The 13,722-nt window shown below is 38.9% G+C and overlaps 1 protein-coding gene across 2 annotated transcripts in view; it reads left to right on the top strand.

Annotated features, from left to right (window-relative positions):
- PAK2 (p21 (RAC1) activated kinase 2) overlaps window positions 1-13,722 on the top strand; it is a 68,849-nt gene that overhangs the window by 42,004 nt on the left and 13,123 nt on the right. For both annotated transcript variants that reach the window (XM_067538697.1, XM_067538696.1), the window contains 8 exons: window positions 700-800; window positions 1,428-1,578; window positions 2,559-2,590; window positions 3,205-3,309; window positions 5,007-5,139; window positions 5,971-6,034; window positions 8,597-8,645; window positions 11,428-11,540. In XM_067538697.1, the coding sequence (XP_067394798.1) occupies window positions 700-800; window positions 1,428-1,578; window positions 2,559-2,590; window positions 3,205-3,309; window positions 5,007-5,139; window positions 5,971-6,034; window positions 8,597-8,645; window positions 11,428-11,540 (748 nt within the window). The remainder of the gene's footprint in view (window positions 1-699; window positions 801-1,427; window positions 1,579-2,558; window positions 2,591-3,204; window positions 3,310-5,006; window positions 5,140-5,970; window positions 6,035-8,596; window positions 8,646-11,427; window positions 11,541-13,722) is intronic.

The raw sequence follows: 13,722 nt of genomic DNA on the forward strand, positions 1-13,722 counted from the left end.
TTTGACAGTGTCTGGAGATGGTATAAAAAAGGACCTTGAGCACAGTATGGCAAGCTTAAAAAAAAGGGGGGTGGGTGGGTAGGGGGTAGCTAGGGAACTGTGATTTGTATTATTTTAATTTAAAAATATAAACAAAAAGGGAAGAGGCAAAGATTTTTGTAAAAAGCCTGAAATTAGATAGCAATGGGAATAATCTAATATATTTAAGAAAATAGCTAATTTAAAATGTAATTGAATCTGAATAAGGCTGTACACACAAGTTCATCTATCTAACTGCATGATCTATTCCCTATTAATTCTTCTAGTTTATCATCTATTTCTCCTTCTGTGGCTTGTTACACCTGCTTTTGCATCATATCTTCAATTAATACTCTTTGAGACTGGAGACTCTTATGTGTTTGTACAACATCTGGCACAATGAGGTCCTGATTCTGGTTTTCATTGCTCCCCCAATATAAATAATAATTTTGAATGCAGTGAATTAGCAGTTCTTACACTGAAATGTAAACTAAAATTGAAACATTGTAGCACAGTCTGCTCCATGCATTTATGAAATGTACATGTCCAATTTTCAGAATAAATAAAGGATATATTAATTTTCAATGATTGTCATTGTATTAAACAGGGACAATGGGGATCTTCTATCTTGAGACTGAACCTTCTCTGAATTTAAGTGGATGCTTTTCAATGTTCTTTTAGGAAGCAGAAAAAAGGAAAAGGAAAGGCCAGAAATCTCTCCTCCATCAGACTTTGAACACACCATCCATGTTGGCTTTGATGCTGTTACTGGAGAATTCACTGTAAGTATGCCTGTCTTAGAGCTGTTTAGACAGCCATCGTGTCCTTGCTGAAGTGAGGAGAATTTGTCATTTAGGAATATGGTTCAAGTTAGTCTGTTCCTTTCCATCACAAGTTGTTTACAATGCCTAGCACGCTGAGACCTCAGTCTGATTGGCCTTTAGGTGTTACTGCAATATAAGTGTTTATTAGTCACTGGAATCCTTATGGTTTACTTTATACCACATGGGAGAACCTTTATTAAGAATTCCTATTATAGTCTACAGGCTAGCTGTAGAAAAATCAAGTACCTCCTTTGGTTAGTTCACTTCCATTTACAATAGATATGGGGAATACTGATTTAATGTACTTGACCAGCGGAGGGTGTGTGTAGGGGCAGGGATTTGGGGGAACACAATTTCTTCCTGCAGTGCCCCAGTAAGCCAGAAGACCTGATAGAATTGTTGAATGTTTGTGCTTGCTCAGCTGAAGGCTAGGTTTATATTGTATCACCTACATCTGTGCAATTCCATGACTGAAACCCCCACCATAGGGTCACAAATTAATCCTTAAATGTGGAAAGCAAACCCATTCTGATTTTTTTAAATGACCTTAAAAATTGTAATTATTAAGGTTGTCTCCTGTTTCAGGGAATGCCAGAGCAATGGGCTCGGTTGCTGCAGACCTCAAATATCACTAAGCTAGAGCAGAAGAAGAACCCTCAGGCTGTACTAGATGTGCTGAAATTCTATGACTCCAAAGACACAGCAAAACAGAAATATCTGAGCTTCTCCGCTCCAGGTGAGAGACACGTGCAGATGAGGCATTCAGTGGAAGAGTTGGGTTCTTGGCGCCTAGTCTGCCCTTCCCAGTGTGTCATTACTTAGACTTGGGAAGTTAAGGCCATGCCAAAGAATCACACTAGTATCTAATGTGTAAGGGACACTCCTAAATAAAGGTTCCACTAAACTGCACTCTTTGTACAGTCAGTCTCCTGTTTCAGGTGGGGAAGAGAACAAATGGAACAGAGAAATTCAAAATGGCTGTACCAGTCAACTAAAATTAATGAATGAGCTGTGGTTATGAAGCTAGAATGATAAGACTATTATTAACTGGTTAAGTTCTGTAAGGATTATCACTTCCATTGTCTGCATCCAAACATGCTTTTGGACAATTACTATGCAGTAACTTATATTAGCTCACCTATCCTAAATGATAGACTGAACCTTCGATCCTAACTTATCACTTTAAATGCAAGTAGTAGATGGGTAAGTGTGGTTGGCTGGGAAAAACATTTGATTGTATTTTTCCTAGTGTATGCAGTTCCTTTCAGCTGTTTAAATCCAAAAGATTTCCATTCTAAAAATAGACTGTATTGCATCTTTGCCCTAGGCTTCAAGTATAGTTAATGAAACAATAACGTCAGTTTGATCATAATCTTATCTCTCATATGCACATCAAAACCAATACACAATTTGACAAAACAGTCTCCACTAATGTGAGAACCAGTCATGTAGCAAGTCAGGATTTGAGATATATATTGGCTGACCTGCGGGGAGGAAGATTTTGTAAGACCTACCTGTACTATGTCTGGATCTAGTCAGGAAAATCAATGGTTGATGAATGAAACGTGAGAATTCACCTGGTTGGAAGTGGGGAAACCTCATAAACTGTCCATATTCCTGATGTGTTGCTCATCTACTTTACAAAGTCCACTTTTATTATTATTTAATTATTCCACTAATTATATATATTCACTTCTTACTCTTCTCCCTGTTTAGAAAAAGATGGTTTCGCTTCAGGAACACCAGCAGTAAGTTTATTTATTATTGCTTGCATCTTTCCAGGCTTGCTCATTTTCAGTTCTTCTGAATTAAATTAAATTCTCATATTATATACTACTTAATAAATTGAGTAACATTTTCTTGAATTTTATTTTTTTTAAACCAAGTTTTCCTACACCAAACAAAGTAGGTTTAGTTTGTTTAGTTCAGTGTGTGGTTTAGTTTTAAGGATATTTACATATACTTCCATGTCAGCTCAAAGCTTTCCATGGATGTCTATTTAGTTTTTAAAGAATGATGAGAAATACTTAACATGTTCTTCTAGCAACATAGACTAGTAGAACAGGTAATTTAAATATGTATTCAGACATTTCTTACTTTTTAATAAAATATTGTTAAAAACATGAACAACACTTTTCATTGATGTGAGGTAATAAACTGAATATTGTAATAAAATGTACTGAGAATCGTACATTTCTCAGAGTACTTATTTTAGTTCTAAATTGCTAAGAATTCCTGGATCTTTACTCTAAAAATGCTTAAAACTCTTAAGCTGTTAACACTTTTGGGGAAAAACAATAACTTTGATTATAGTTTATAAATACTTTATTTCCCCTTTATTCCATTCAATGATAAAATATAGCCCAATGCAAAAGGTTCAGAGCCCTCAACAGCAGTTGCAGATGACGATGATGATGAAGAGGCTCCTCCTCCAGTGATTGCCCCTCGACCAGATCATACAAAATCAGTAAGTTTTTGTTTTTTGTTTTTTTGTTTTTAAATTTGCCCTAGTATTTTTGCTTTTTTACATTATTTTTTCTGTCTATTGCAGGTCTTTTCCCACAGTCCCTTCCCACAACAAATTGGGGGAGGTTTTTTATTTGCAAAATGTCACTTTATACAGTATTAAGATAACATTTTATTTTAATATTAATGTTTTTTGCTAGCTATAGCTAGCTCCCAAGTACCAGCTGGACCCTGAAGTATCCAAATTTAGTGTTACTGTATTTGCAGGTTTGCATTGCAAAAATCCCAAATCCAAGACACATCATAAGGAGGGTCATTAGAAAACTTTATCTATGCACCTAGCAAATCCCAGAAAGTGTGGCTAATTTACATTTTTTTAAAACTTACGTACTGTGCGCTTGTTTTTTTTCTATTAAACTATTATCCTATCACAAAAAAACCCTCTGCATTATAGTTAAGTCTGGGAATTTATTCCACCAACAAGAATATTATTAGTACTAAATTTTATATGCAACAGCTTAAACACTTTTATAGTCTTAGTTAAGTTTTAGCACCATCTTTAAGTCCCGTCCCCCCAACCTCCCTCCGGAGACCCTCCCTATTCTCCTGCCTGTTTTCTGATAAAAGCCAAATATCATCATCTCTTCCCCTGTCTACTACTGTTGCCATGCTTTTCCTTAAGGGTAGTTATGGACTGTATACAATTTTTGCAGAATATTGCTTTAAGGAATGGGCCACATGACATTTAAATAAGAACATAGGTGGAACATTACATGTCTAAAGATCTGTAAGTATTGTCACAATAGCAAGTATAACTGTCAATTTATGCAGCTTTTCAGATGATGAACCATTAGGTAGTTTAGGGGGAGACCCACGTACAAATGGGAACTGTCTTCTATTCCCAGGGGATTGAAAGATTGGGCTGTGCAAAGGTATCTGCTGAATCTTCATTTTAATATGGCTGGCTTACTTCACAAAATTTCCTTTCAGATGATTTGTGCCACAGTTAAATAAAGAGCGGTTTCCATCCTCATGGCTGATGGGTGGGCATCATGCAATGTGAGGAGAGACTGAAGAAATAAGAGATAATGTACAAAGGATGAAGGGGCAGTTAAACTTCAGCCTCTATTCCAGGATATGGTGTAATAAGGAAGTCCTATTAGAGAACAAATGGGCAAAAAGCACCACTCCTGCCTCCAAAAAAAAAAAAAAAGAGCAGAGGTTAGACTTAGTAATGTCTTCATTTCCAGCTAAGCTTTCAAATTAGTCTGGTACTTGCCTCCATAAACTGCTATGTAGTTCACGCTTCTGCAGTGTTTGGAGAGATTTTCATTCAGTCTGGCATAGCTGAGCCATGATGTACTGATTACATTGTAAAATATTTTTTGCAATGAGTCCTCAGCTGTGCAAGCTAGACAACATGTCAGGCCTCAGTCATCTCTTTTCTGAGTAAATCAACCCCTAGCCATCTGCACTGTCTAGCAAGTCTCTAGGTCAGTTAGAATCAAGCAGTGTTGCAGCCAGGTTGATTATTATTCAGAAGCAACACTTCTCAAAATGTGTGGCTCCTGGTTCCAAAAGTTTTAAATGAAACAATACTAGTAGTCGCATAAGAGTTTATGGCAGTTTTGAACCTGAAAGTCAGTGGTTGCAAAGAGAACTGAGTTCTATTAGTGAGTGTTCTTTCTCTGACCACAGATTTACACGCGGTCTGTAATTGACCCCATCCCTGCACCAGCTGGTGACTCTTGTGTTGATGGTGCTGCCAAGTCAGCTGACAAGCAGAAAAAGAAGACCAAAATGTCAGATGAAGAGATCATGGAAAAGCTACGTAAGTTGTATTTTTTTAAATAAAAACTTCAGTACTGGTGTTGTCAGTAATTCCCTTATTTACGTGAGAGAGGTTCTCAGCAACCTGATCAGCACATTTCTTTGAACTGATACCTATTTGAATTTGATACCTATTGGAGCCTGTTACAGAAAAGACTGCAGGTATCAAACCAGCATGATTAATGATCTGAGGCTATTACAAAACAATCTTTACAGATGCTTGGCTGTAGTTTCTTTTAGCCAGAAGATGGAGACAAATAACTAAGTCTTTTGATGCCATTATCCTAATTTTTCATGTAATAGTGATGTGATCAAAAGACTTGATTATTTTCTATATCTGCTAGCTGGGAGGAACTGTATTCAGGCATCTGGACTGGTCTTGAAGAATGGAAATTAACATGTAAACAAAATTTCCCTGTTTTAAGCTATTTTAGGGCCAATGTTGCATTTATGGTTTGGTGATCAGCATCTGTGGAGGTACTACTTTTAGTGCCGAATATAGTGGATTTTTGCTGCTACTAATTCCATAATTTTCATAGGTGCAATCATTCACCAAACCAATGCCATTGTCTACAGTAGGACAGACAATGGATAAATTAAGAACAGGCAGTGTGATTATTGGATTTATTACTGATTCATCCTACAAAGGTTTTATGAGTCACAAAAGTCATACAGAAGAATATAATTTCATTGAGATGCAGTCCAGTATAAAAAGCTCTGTTTTTACGATCATAAGAATTGAAAGAAAAGGTACATGTTGTACTCTAATAAAAAGTGAAGAATGCTCTCTAAAGCACTGGTTGGTCTTATGTTTTATGTGGAATTTTTTTAGGGACTATCGTGAGCATAGGGGATCCCAAGAAAAAATACACCAGATATGAAAAAATTGGGCAAGGGTGAGTATTTATAGACGTGTCCAAAATTTTTCAGTGAATGAACTAGTATGAAACGTGTGATGTTCTTTTGTCATTTAGCCACTGTTTATCAAAGCAGAAATGTCAGCGTATAAGTAATAATAACCAGATGCAGTAGACTTCGAACAGTGATGGAAGTTTTTAGTTGGTTCCTTTATGGGGCTGTGTGTGTGCATTAATTTTCTAAACAGATCACTTTCTGGTGAGACTGGACGGGAGTGAAAATGTATTAATTTAAATGAACTTTTGTCTCCCTTTTACTCTCCCCCCTCATGAGATAAACTTATCTGTTCTTTTAATGTTATGACTAGTGAAAAGGTGATGGTGATAGAATACAAGTCTTTCCTAACTGTGTCAAGATACTATCAATCTAGTGTAATTAGCTCTAGATATTTCCATGGATCATTTCAATATAAAAGTTCAGTGGAAGGGTAAATTCAGCCAGAGCTTATGCAGTTTTTTGTTTGATCTAAACACTGTTCTTACTCGTTCTGCATTCCCTCTAACAATCTTTTGATAGATTTTTTTTTGTGTTCAGGATTGAGGGGTGAAATAGAACCCCCTTTAGAATTGTCTGATTTATGTGATCTTTGGGAATAGCTCAAGATATAGGGATTTGTGTACACTGACACACAAGAAAAGTTTTCCTGTCACTATGGAAGACAGAGGTTCTGTGGTGACTAATGTGCTCTTTTGGAGCTGGCTGATATTTATATTTAGGAGTCCTTCCTTGAATGCCCTTCTTTCTTACCGTAAGAGCTGATATATTGGGTTTGACCAGGGTCCATCTCTCCCAATATTTTGTCTGCAACAGTGACCCATTTTAGAATTTCAGGGAGAGAGTACAAAACAGGGCAATTGTGGAGTGATCCACCCCTGTCTTTCACTCCTAGCTTCTGATAGTCAGAGGTTTAGGATTGCTCCGAGCATGGGGAGGCTCTCCTGACAATCTTGGCTATTAGTCATCAGTGGACCTATCCTCCACGAACTTACCCAGTTCTTTTTTAAACCTACTTATACTTTTGACCTTCAACATCCCATGGCAATGAGTTCCACAGATTAATTATGAGTTGTGTGAAAAAGTACTTCCTCTTGTTTCTATGGGTACGTCTTCATTGACGGGGCAAATTCACCGCTGTCAGATTGATCTATCCGGATTGATTGAGCGGTCAGTGAAGACTCACTCAATCGATTCAGAAATCAACACGTTAAAACCACCCCCTCAAGTGGCGCAGTGCAGTGAAGACATCACTTAAAAGAGAAGTTATGAAGCCGATGGGGGTTACACAAGCTACTCTGTGTAGCTTGCGTAACTCCCATCGATTGCTGCCGAATTTCAAGGTAAGTGTAGACCAGGCCTATGTAAACTTGCTGCCTATTGATTTCACCAGCTCCTAAAAGGGAAGTCATGCCTCGCCAATCCATTAGAATTCTTTGAGGGCATGTGGGTAAGGGTGATCCATCAATGCAGTGTACTTGGATTTTCAGAAAGCCTTTGACAAGGTCTCTCATGGATCATGGTTGAAAGATAGGAAACAAAGGATTAGGAATAAATGGCTAGTTTTCACAGTGGAGGGAGTTGAGCAGCAGAGTCCCAAAGAATCTGTACTGGAACTGTCCTATTCAACATATTAATGATCTGGAAAAGGGGATGAACAGTGAAGTGGCAAAGTTTGCAGACAATACAAAGTTATTCAAAATAGTTAAGTTTTCATGTTTTATGAGATTGTATGTATGGGAGGAGGGATTATGGTATGTGTGTGGGAGGGGGCCCGTGTTACAAGTTTGTACTGGGCCTGAAAAAATTATGCTTGGGCCCTGGTCAGAGGGATCTCTCAAAACTGCACAGCAAACTGGCAGATAAAATTCAACATTGATAAATGAAAAGTAATGCACATGGGAAAAAAAATCCCAACTATACATATATATGATTTGTCTAAATTAGCTATTACAACCTAAGAATGAGATCTTGGTGTCACCATGGATAGATCTCTGAAGATTTCTGCTTAATGTGCAGTGGCAGTGAAAAAGGCAAGTAGTATGTAAAGAACTATTAGGAAAGAGATGGAAAATATGTTGCCACTATATTTGAATGCTGTTCCGATTCTGGTCGCCACATCTCAAAAAGAATACAGTGGAACTGGCAGAGGTTCAGAGAAGGGCAGCAGAGATGTTCAAGGATATAGAACAGCTTCCATTCAAGGAAAGACTAAAAAAGATTAGGGCTGTTCAGCCTAGAGAAGAGATGAATGACTAAGGGGGGATATGATAAAGGCCTAGAACAGCATAAGGAATAATGTGGAAAAAGTGCATAGAGAAGCATTTGTTAATCCTTTCACACAATACAAAAGCCAGGGGTCTTCTGCTGAAATGAACAGGCAGCATGTTTTTACAAAAGGAGGTAATTTTTCTCACAACGCACAGTTCTTGGCAGTTTTTAGGTGTGCAAAACTTTAAAAAAATCTGCCTTTGTGATATGCCTGTGCATGTATCTGCTTGTTAGATTTGAAATTGTGCAGCTGATCACATATCTTATGTTCACAGGGCTTCAGGTACAGTTTTCACAGCTATCGACGTGGCAACAGGACAGGAGGTAGGATCTGTGTGCTCTGTGTGAATATTTTCCATTTAAATCTTCAGCTAGGGGTGACGGGAGTGAATTGGATAGGTTTCTTACAAGTGGCTCCCATTTCTGGCATTAACTCCCAGTAGAAATATTTGTCATCGTCATTTATAACAGTACATGCCTTGTTTTGTAGAAATCAGATGATGAATACTAAAATAGGGTTTTGTTTTTCTAATGAAATGCAAATGGACTTGGCTGTTCAGAGTTGTGGGTTTTGAAAACTGTTTAAGCTCTAAGTGTTGTAGGAAATGTTGTCTTCAATACTCACCAATAATTTTGTTTTAGCCTTCATTAGACCTCTTTCAGCCCATTTAATTTCTAACTTTAATGTCTGTGCCTTCTACATAGCTTCATCTGTGATGCTGATATTCTTGCCCATGTGCAGATTGCTTTTTGCCAAACAATTTGTTCTATTTTAATTAACCTACCTTCTCCATATCCCATTCCCAGGCTCGTCCCATTGATTACACCTATACCACCTAGCAGAGATGGTGGCATCATTGTCATCTACAAATTGTTGGTTAAACCTTCACCATCCTATTTGCTTTGGTGTTGTCATTTGAACATCTGTTACTCCACTGGTCCTCTCAACTACAATTCACAATTTATTGGCTGCTTTCTATAGTTGTCTTTGCTTTAATTGCTTTACCCATCAGCTAAGTCAGTCTCTCCCTTGCCGCCACTTCCTCTGGCACCTTGAATGTTCATTTTGCTAATAGCTGAAATATTCTCATTTACAGTTGTGCCTCTCTCTTGTGTAGCTCTTAGCTTTTCCTCACTTCTACCTCTTCTGCCTAAGAGTAACCACACTCTGGATGTAATGAGTAGTTTTCCCCAGTACTTTCCTTCACCTGTCAACACACAGTACTTTATATGCTTGTCCATCTATAACAAAACCTGATACCTCGATTCCATTTTTCTAGCCCTTCTTTGCTTCCTAGAAACAGCTAACTCATTGTACATCTTTCAACCGTTCTACCCCACACAAAAAAACCAAACAGCTATATATTGCCTCTCTCTCCAGAACCCATGATACAATCATAGTTCAAATCCTTATGACCAAAATAAGAAACTAAAATTCTTGTGCACCTAAATATGCAATATTGTCATGTTTTGTTGTGAATATTACATAGCCCCTCTACCAGGTTTCCTTCTGATCTCCAGTGATACTATTGCTATTCTATAATTTCTATAGAATAGTACTCTCAAACAGTACCAATTCAATCCTTCACCCACTTCACACCTCTCCTACTCCTCTTATCCTCTGAACAGTGTTTACTATTTCCTCCACTCCAATGTTGCATCCGTTTATGCTAGTATCGCATTGTCAGCTTTTCCCTTTCCCTTCCAATAACACTACTGATCCTCTGTGTAGTTCCCACAAAAACTCCAGTGTCTGAACATTCATTGTGTCTGACCTCATTGATCTAACATTCCATCACTTCCAATCTCATTCCTCCCTCTAGCAGCGAAACCATCTTTCAGGTGGTTTTCTCGCTACTTCTTTTGCCTTATTGTGGGCTATGCTGTCCTTTGAATGCTCTAAACAATATTCAGCTGCCCATCTCTAAAAGTTATTAGCTCTGGAGGTGATGACACACCAGACAGTAGACCATTCTTCCTCCAGCTGTCTTAATTAAAACATCTACTTTCAGTTCATAGATGGACATGGTTCTTCAAGGCAAGAAGAATACCATCGTTATTAATGGTCCAACTTTCCTTTCAATTTCTCAACGCTGATCTTTTTTTCAGACTTTATGGCTGTAATTTTGAAGTTGTCATCCCACCAAACTCCTCTTTGTTCCTTGTCTTACTATGCTGTAAAAGTTTGCCCTCACCTGTTTAACAATATGCATCTGCCTTTCTGTCATCACTCACTCTATTGAATCACTCTTTTGGGCATAGTTTCTTCACACCTTGATATTTGCAGCTCCTGTTGCCTCACAAACGCACTTATCTTCAAACAGTAGTCTGTTCAGAACAAAACATATAGAAACAATCATATTGCCTTGTTCTGAAAAACTTACAATGGCTATCACACCTATTCAAGCTGTTAATAGTTCCTCTCCTGACTGATTTCATTTCTGTTTCCCAAACCCTTCCTCCACTTCTCTCTATTCTGGTCTGCACTGTGTTGGCAGTGAATCTTTTGCTGGCACAGCATTTGCTGGACTATGAGGAGGTGATGTTAATAGTGGTATAAGTTACATATTAGTAAGTTGGTGTAACTGGAAAAGGAAGGGGAATTAACAGCAGGAATTGCAATTAACAGAAGGATGTAAGAAGGTGTAAGATAAAGCAGGCCTCCCGTGCCCGTCGCATCACCTCATAGTTTCCTGTTCCTTTCCTGACATAACCCCGTCCTTTGCTTCCCCTCATACTGTAAGCTTACCTCTGTCTGCACAAGCACTGACTTTCTGATGTGTAATTTAGATCACCATTTATCACTTCTGAATTTCACTTGCTGTCTGAAATAATCATGCTGTCACCTTATTGACTCATCCTTTTTATAAAATACAGCGCCAGTCCCACCTTGTAGGACAGTCTACAGCCAGCAGACTGTTGGACAGTTGGATACAGCAGGCCTTGCTGTTGCTAACCCACATGTCTTGGCTAATCCTCTGTGCTAATCACCCACTGAACTTTTACTGTAATATTATAAATATTATTTAGTGTTGCAACTGTTCAGCATTCAGGTTTGTAAGAATAACACTTCATCTAGTATTTTACTCTTTCCCCTTGTTTTCAGGTTGCTATCAAACAGATAAACCTGCAGAAGCAGCCCAAGAAGGAGTTAATTATTAATGAGATCCTGGTCATGAAAGAGTTAAAGAATCCTAACATAGTTAACTTCCTAGACAGGTAACTGCAGACAATCAAACAGTTAATCTTCCTTCTCCCAGATGTCAGGATTCCAAGATGTTTAACGTGATATCACTGTGGGTGCATCTACACAGCAGCTGGGTGCATGCTTCCCAGCTGTGGTACACAAACACATTAGCTCTGCTTGAGCTAGCCCACTAAAAATAGGCATGTGGTGAGTAGCATGGGCAGTTGGTTGGGCTAGCTAGCTCACTGACTACAAACCCACCTGGCCTCTTTGGGGCACATACTCGGGGCAGCTTAGTGAGTATATGGATTAAGATATCTCCAGGCAGAAGCCAGGTGTGTTGCAGGGCGTAGGGTTGGTGATTCAGTAAGTAGCGTTCTTTTCTGATTCGGAACCAAATCAGTATCCCGGAATGGGGTTGGGAGCACTGTGCTGCTGGAGGTGATGTTTTAGATGAGATGCAAAACTGTTGTCCTGACTGTTTAGTCAGTGAAGATCATTTGGCATTTTGATAAGAGAAATGTGGCCCCAGCTACTTACCTAAAACGTTTTCCCCTTAATTGCTCAAACTCATAGAAATGTAGGGCTGGAAGGAACCTCAAGAGTTCATGTCCCTCCCCTGCACTGAGGCAGGATCAAGTACGCCATACCTGGCAAGTGTTTGTCTAAACTATTCTTAAAAATCTCCAATGATAGAATTACACAACTCCCTGCAATCTGGACTGGTGTGTAGCTATCACCCCAATTTCTCACTCCTGGGTCCTGATTTATCCTGCTTTGCTGTGTGAACCGCCCACTCCTGGGTCAGCCCACGCCCAGCCTCCTGTGAGTAACGGTCTCTGACCTAGTGAAGGAGCACTTCTGGCCAGCCACTCATGGGATAGACTCCCAGCAAATATCCCCAGTCCCAGATGCAACACCAAGAACTGTGGTCTTGCAGGGTTCAGTGCTGTACACTACACCTACAGCTCATTTACATTTGTCTGTCAGTTTATCAAAGAAATTGATATGCACTAGCTCTGTCACTGTAAGTGAGGTCTGAACACACTCAATCCACATGCACTGTTTTAGATAAAACAAACAAGTTTGACTACAGCAAGATTTTAAGTGAATCCAAGTCAGATTAATATAAATCAAAAAGTTAATATTGAGTCAAGGAGTTAATCACAATTAACTAAAAGGTAACTTGTCTCCTAAACTAAGATTAATATTTTAATCTTTTACAGTTAGCTTACCACACTGGCTGGTTGCGATGTGTCTTGCAACCAGGCTCCCCCTCCCTGTGGGTAGGTGCCAGTCTTTGCTGTCGCTTGGGGGAATGATTCCAGGGGAGAGATGCCTCAGCTTTTAACAAGTTCCCCCAACACATTCTGGGGTCAGAATGATCGGCCTTGTCTGGCAACGGTCATGATTTCTTCCACTTGAGCCAAAGTGCTCTCACGTGCTTAGGCCAGTCCATTGTTCCTGTATGCATGCCTCTGCTGGGCGTGAAAACACAGCTTATGTTTGTCTGCATCTATTCAAGCCATGTGAGGGACTCATTTGGGGATATGACACAGCAGAGTTTCATATCTGTACATGTGTATGACATTGCAGAAAACATGCTACCATAACAATAATGTTCAGTATGTCATGAGCGTTCGAAAAACACCTTTCATGGCATACTTTGCATTAGACAATATACAGTTACACTGTAAGGGTGAACATGAGTGATACATAAATCACACCATAAGGGTGTACATGGGGTACAGTTTGTCACGATAACTTATTCCAATACTTAACTTCCCTTATAGTTAGAAAGCTTTCCTAATACCTTACCTAAATCTCTCTTGCTGCAGATTAAGATCATTACTACTTGTCCTACCTTCAGTGGACATGGAGAACAATTGTTCACTGTCCTCTTTATAACAGCCTTCACATATTTGAAGATTATCAGGGTCTCCCCCCAGTCTTGTTTTCTCAAGACTAAACATGCCCCATTTTTTAACCTTTCCTCATAGGCCAGATTCTCTAAACATCTGACCAGTTTTGTTGATCTCCTCTGGATTCTCTCCACTTTTCCATAATGTTCCCTGAAGTGTAGCACCCAAAACTGGACACAGTATTCCAGCTGAGGCCTCACCAATGCCAAATAGAGTGGGACAATTACCTCCCGTGTCTTACATGTGATACTTCTGTTAATACACCCCAGATTGATTTTTGCTTTTTTTGCAA

The sequence above is a fragment of the Emydura macquarii genome, unplaced genomic scaffold (genome assembly GCF_026122565.2).
Source record: "Emydura macquarii macquarii isolate MOO-44397 ecotype Brisbane River unplaced genomic scaffold, CSIRO-AGI_Emac_v2 contig_499, whole genome shotgun sequence".
Classification (NCBI taxonomy): Eukaryota; Metazoa; Chordata; order Testudines; family Chelidae; genus Emydura; species Emydura macquarii.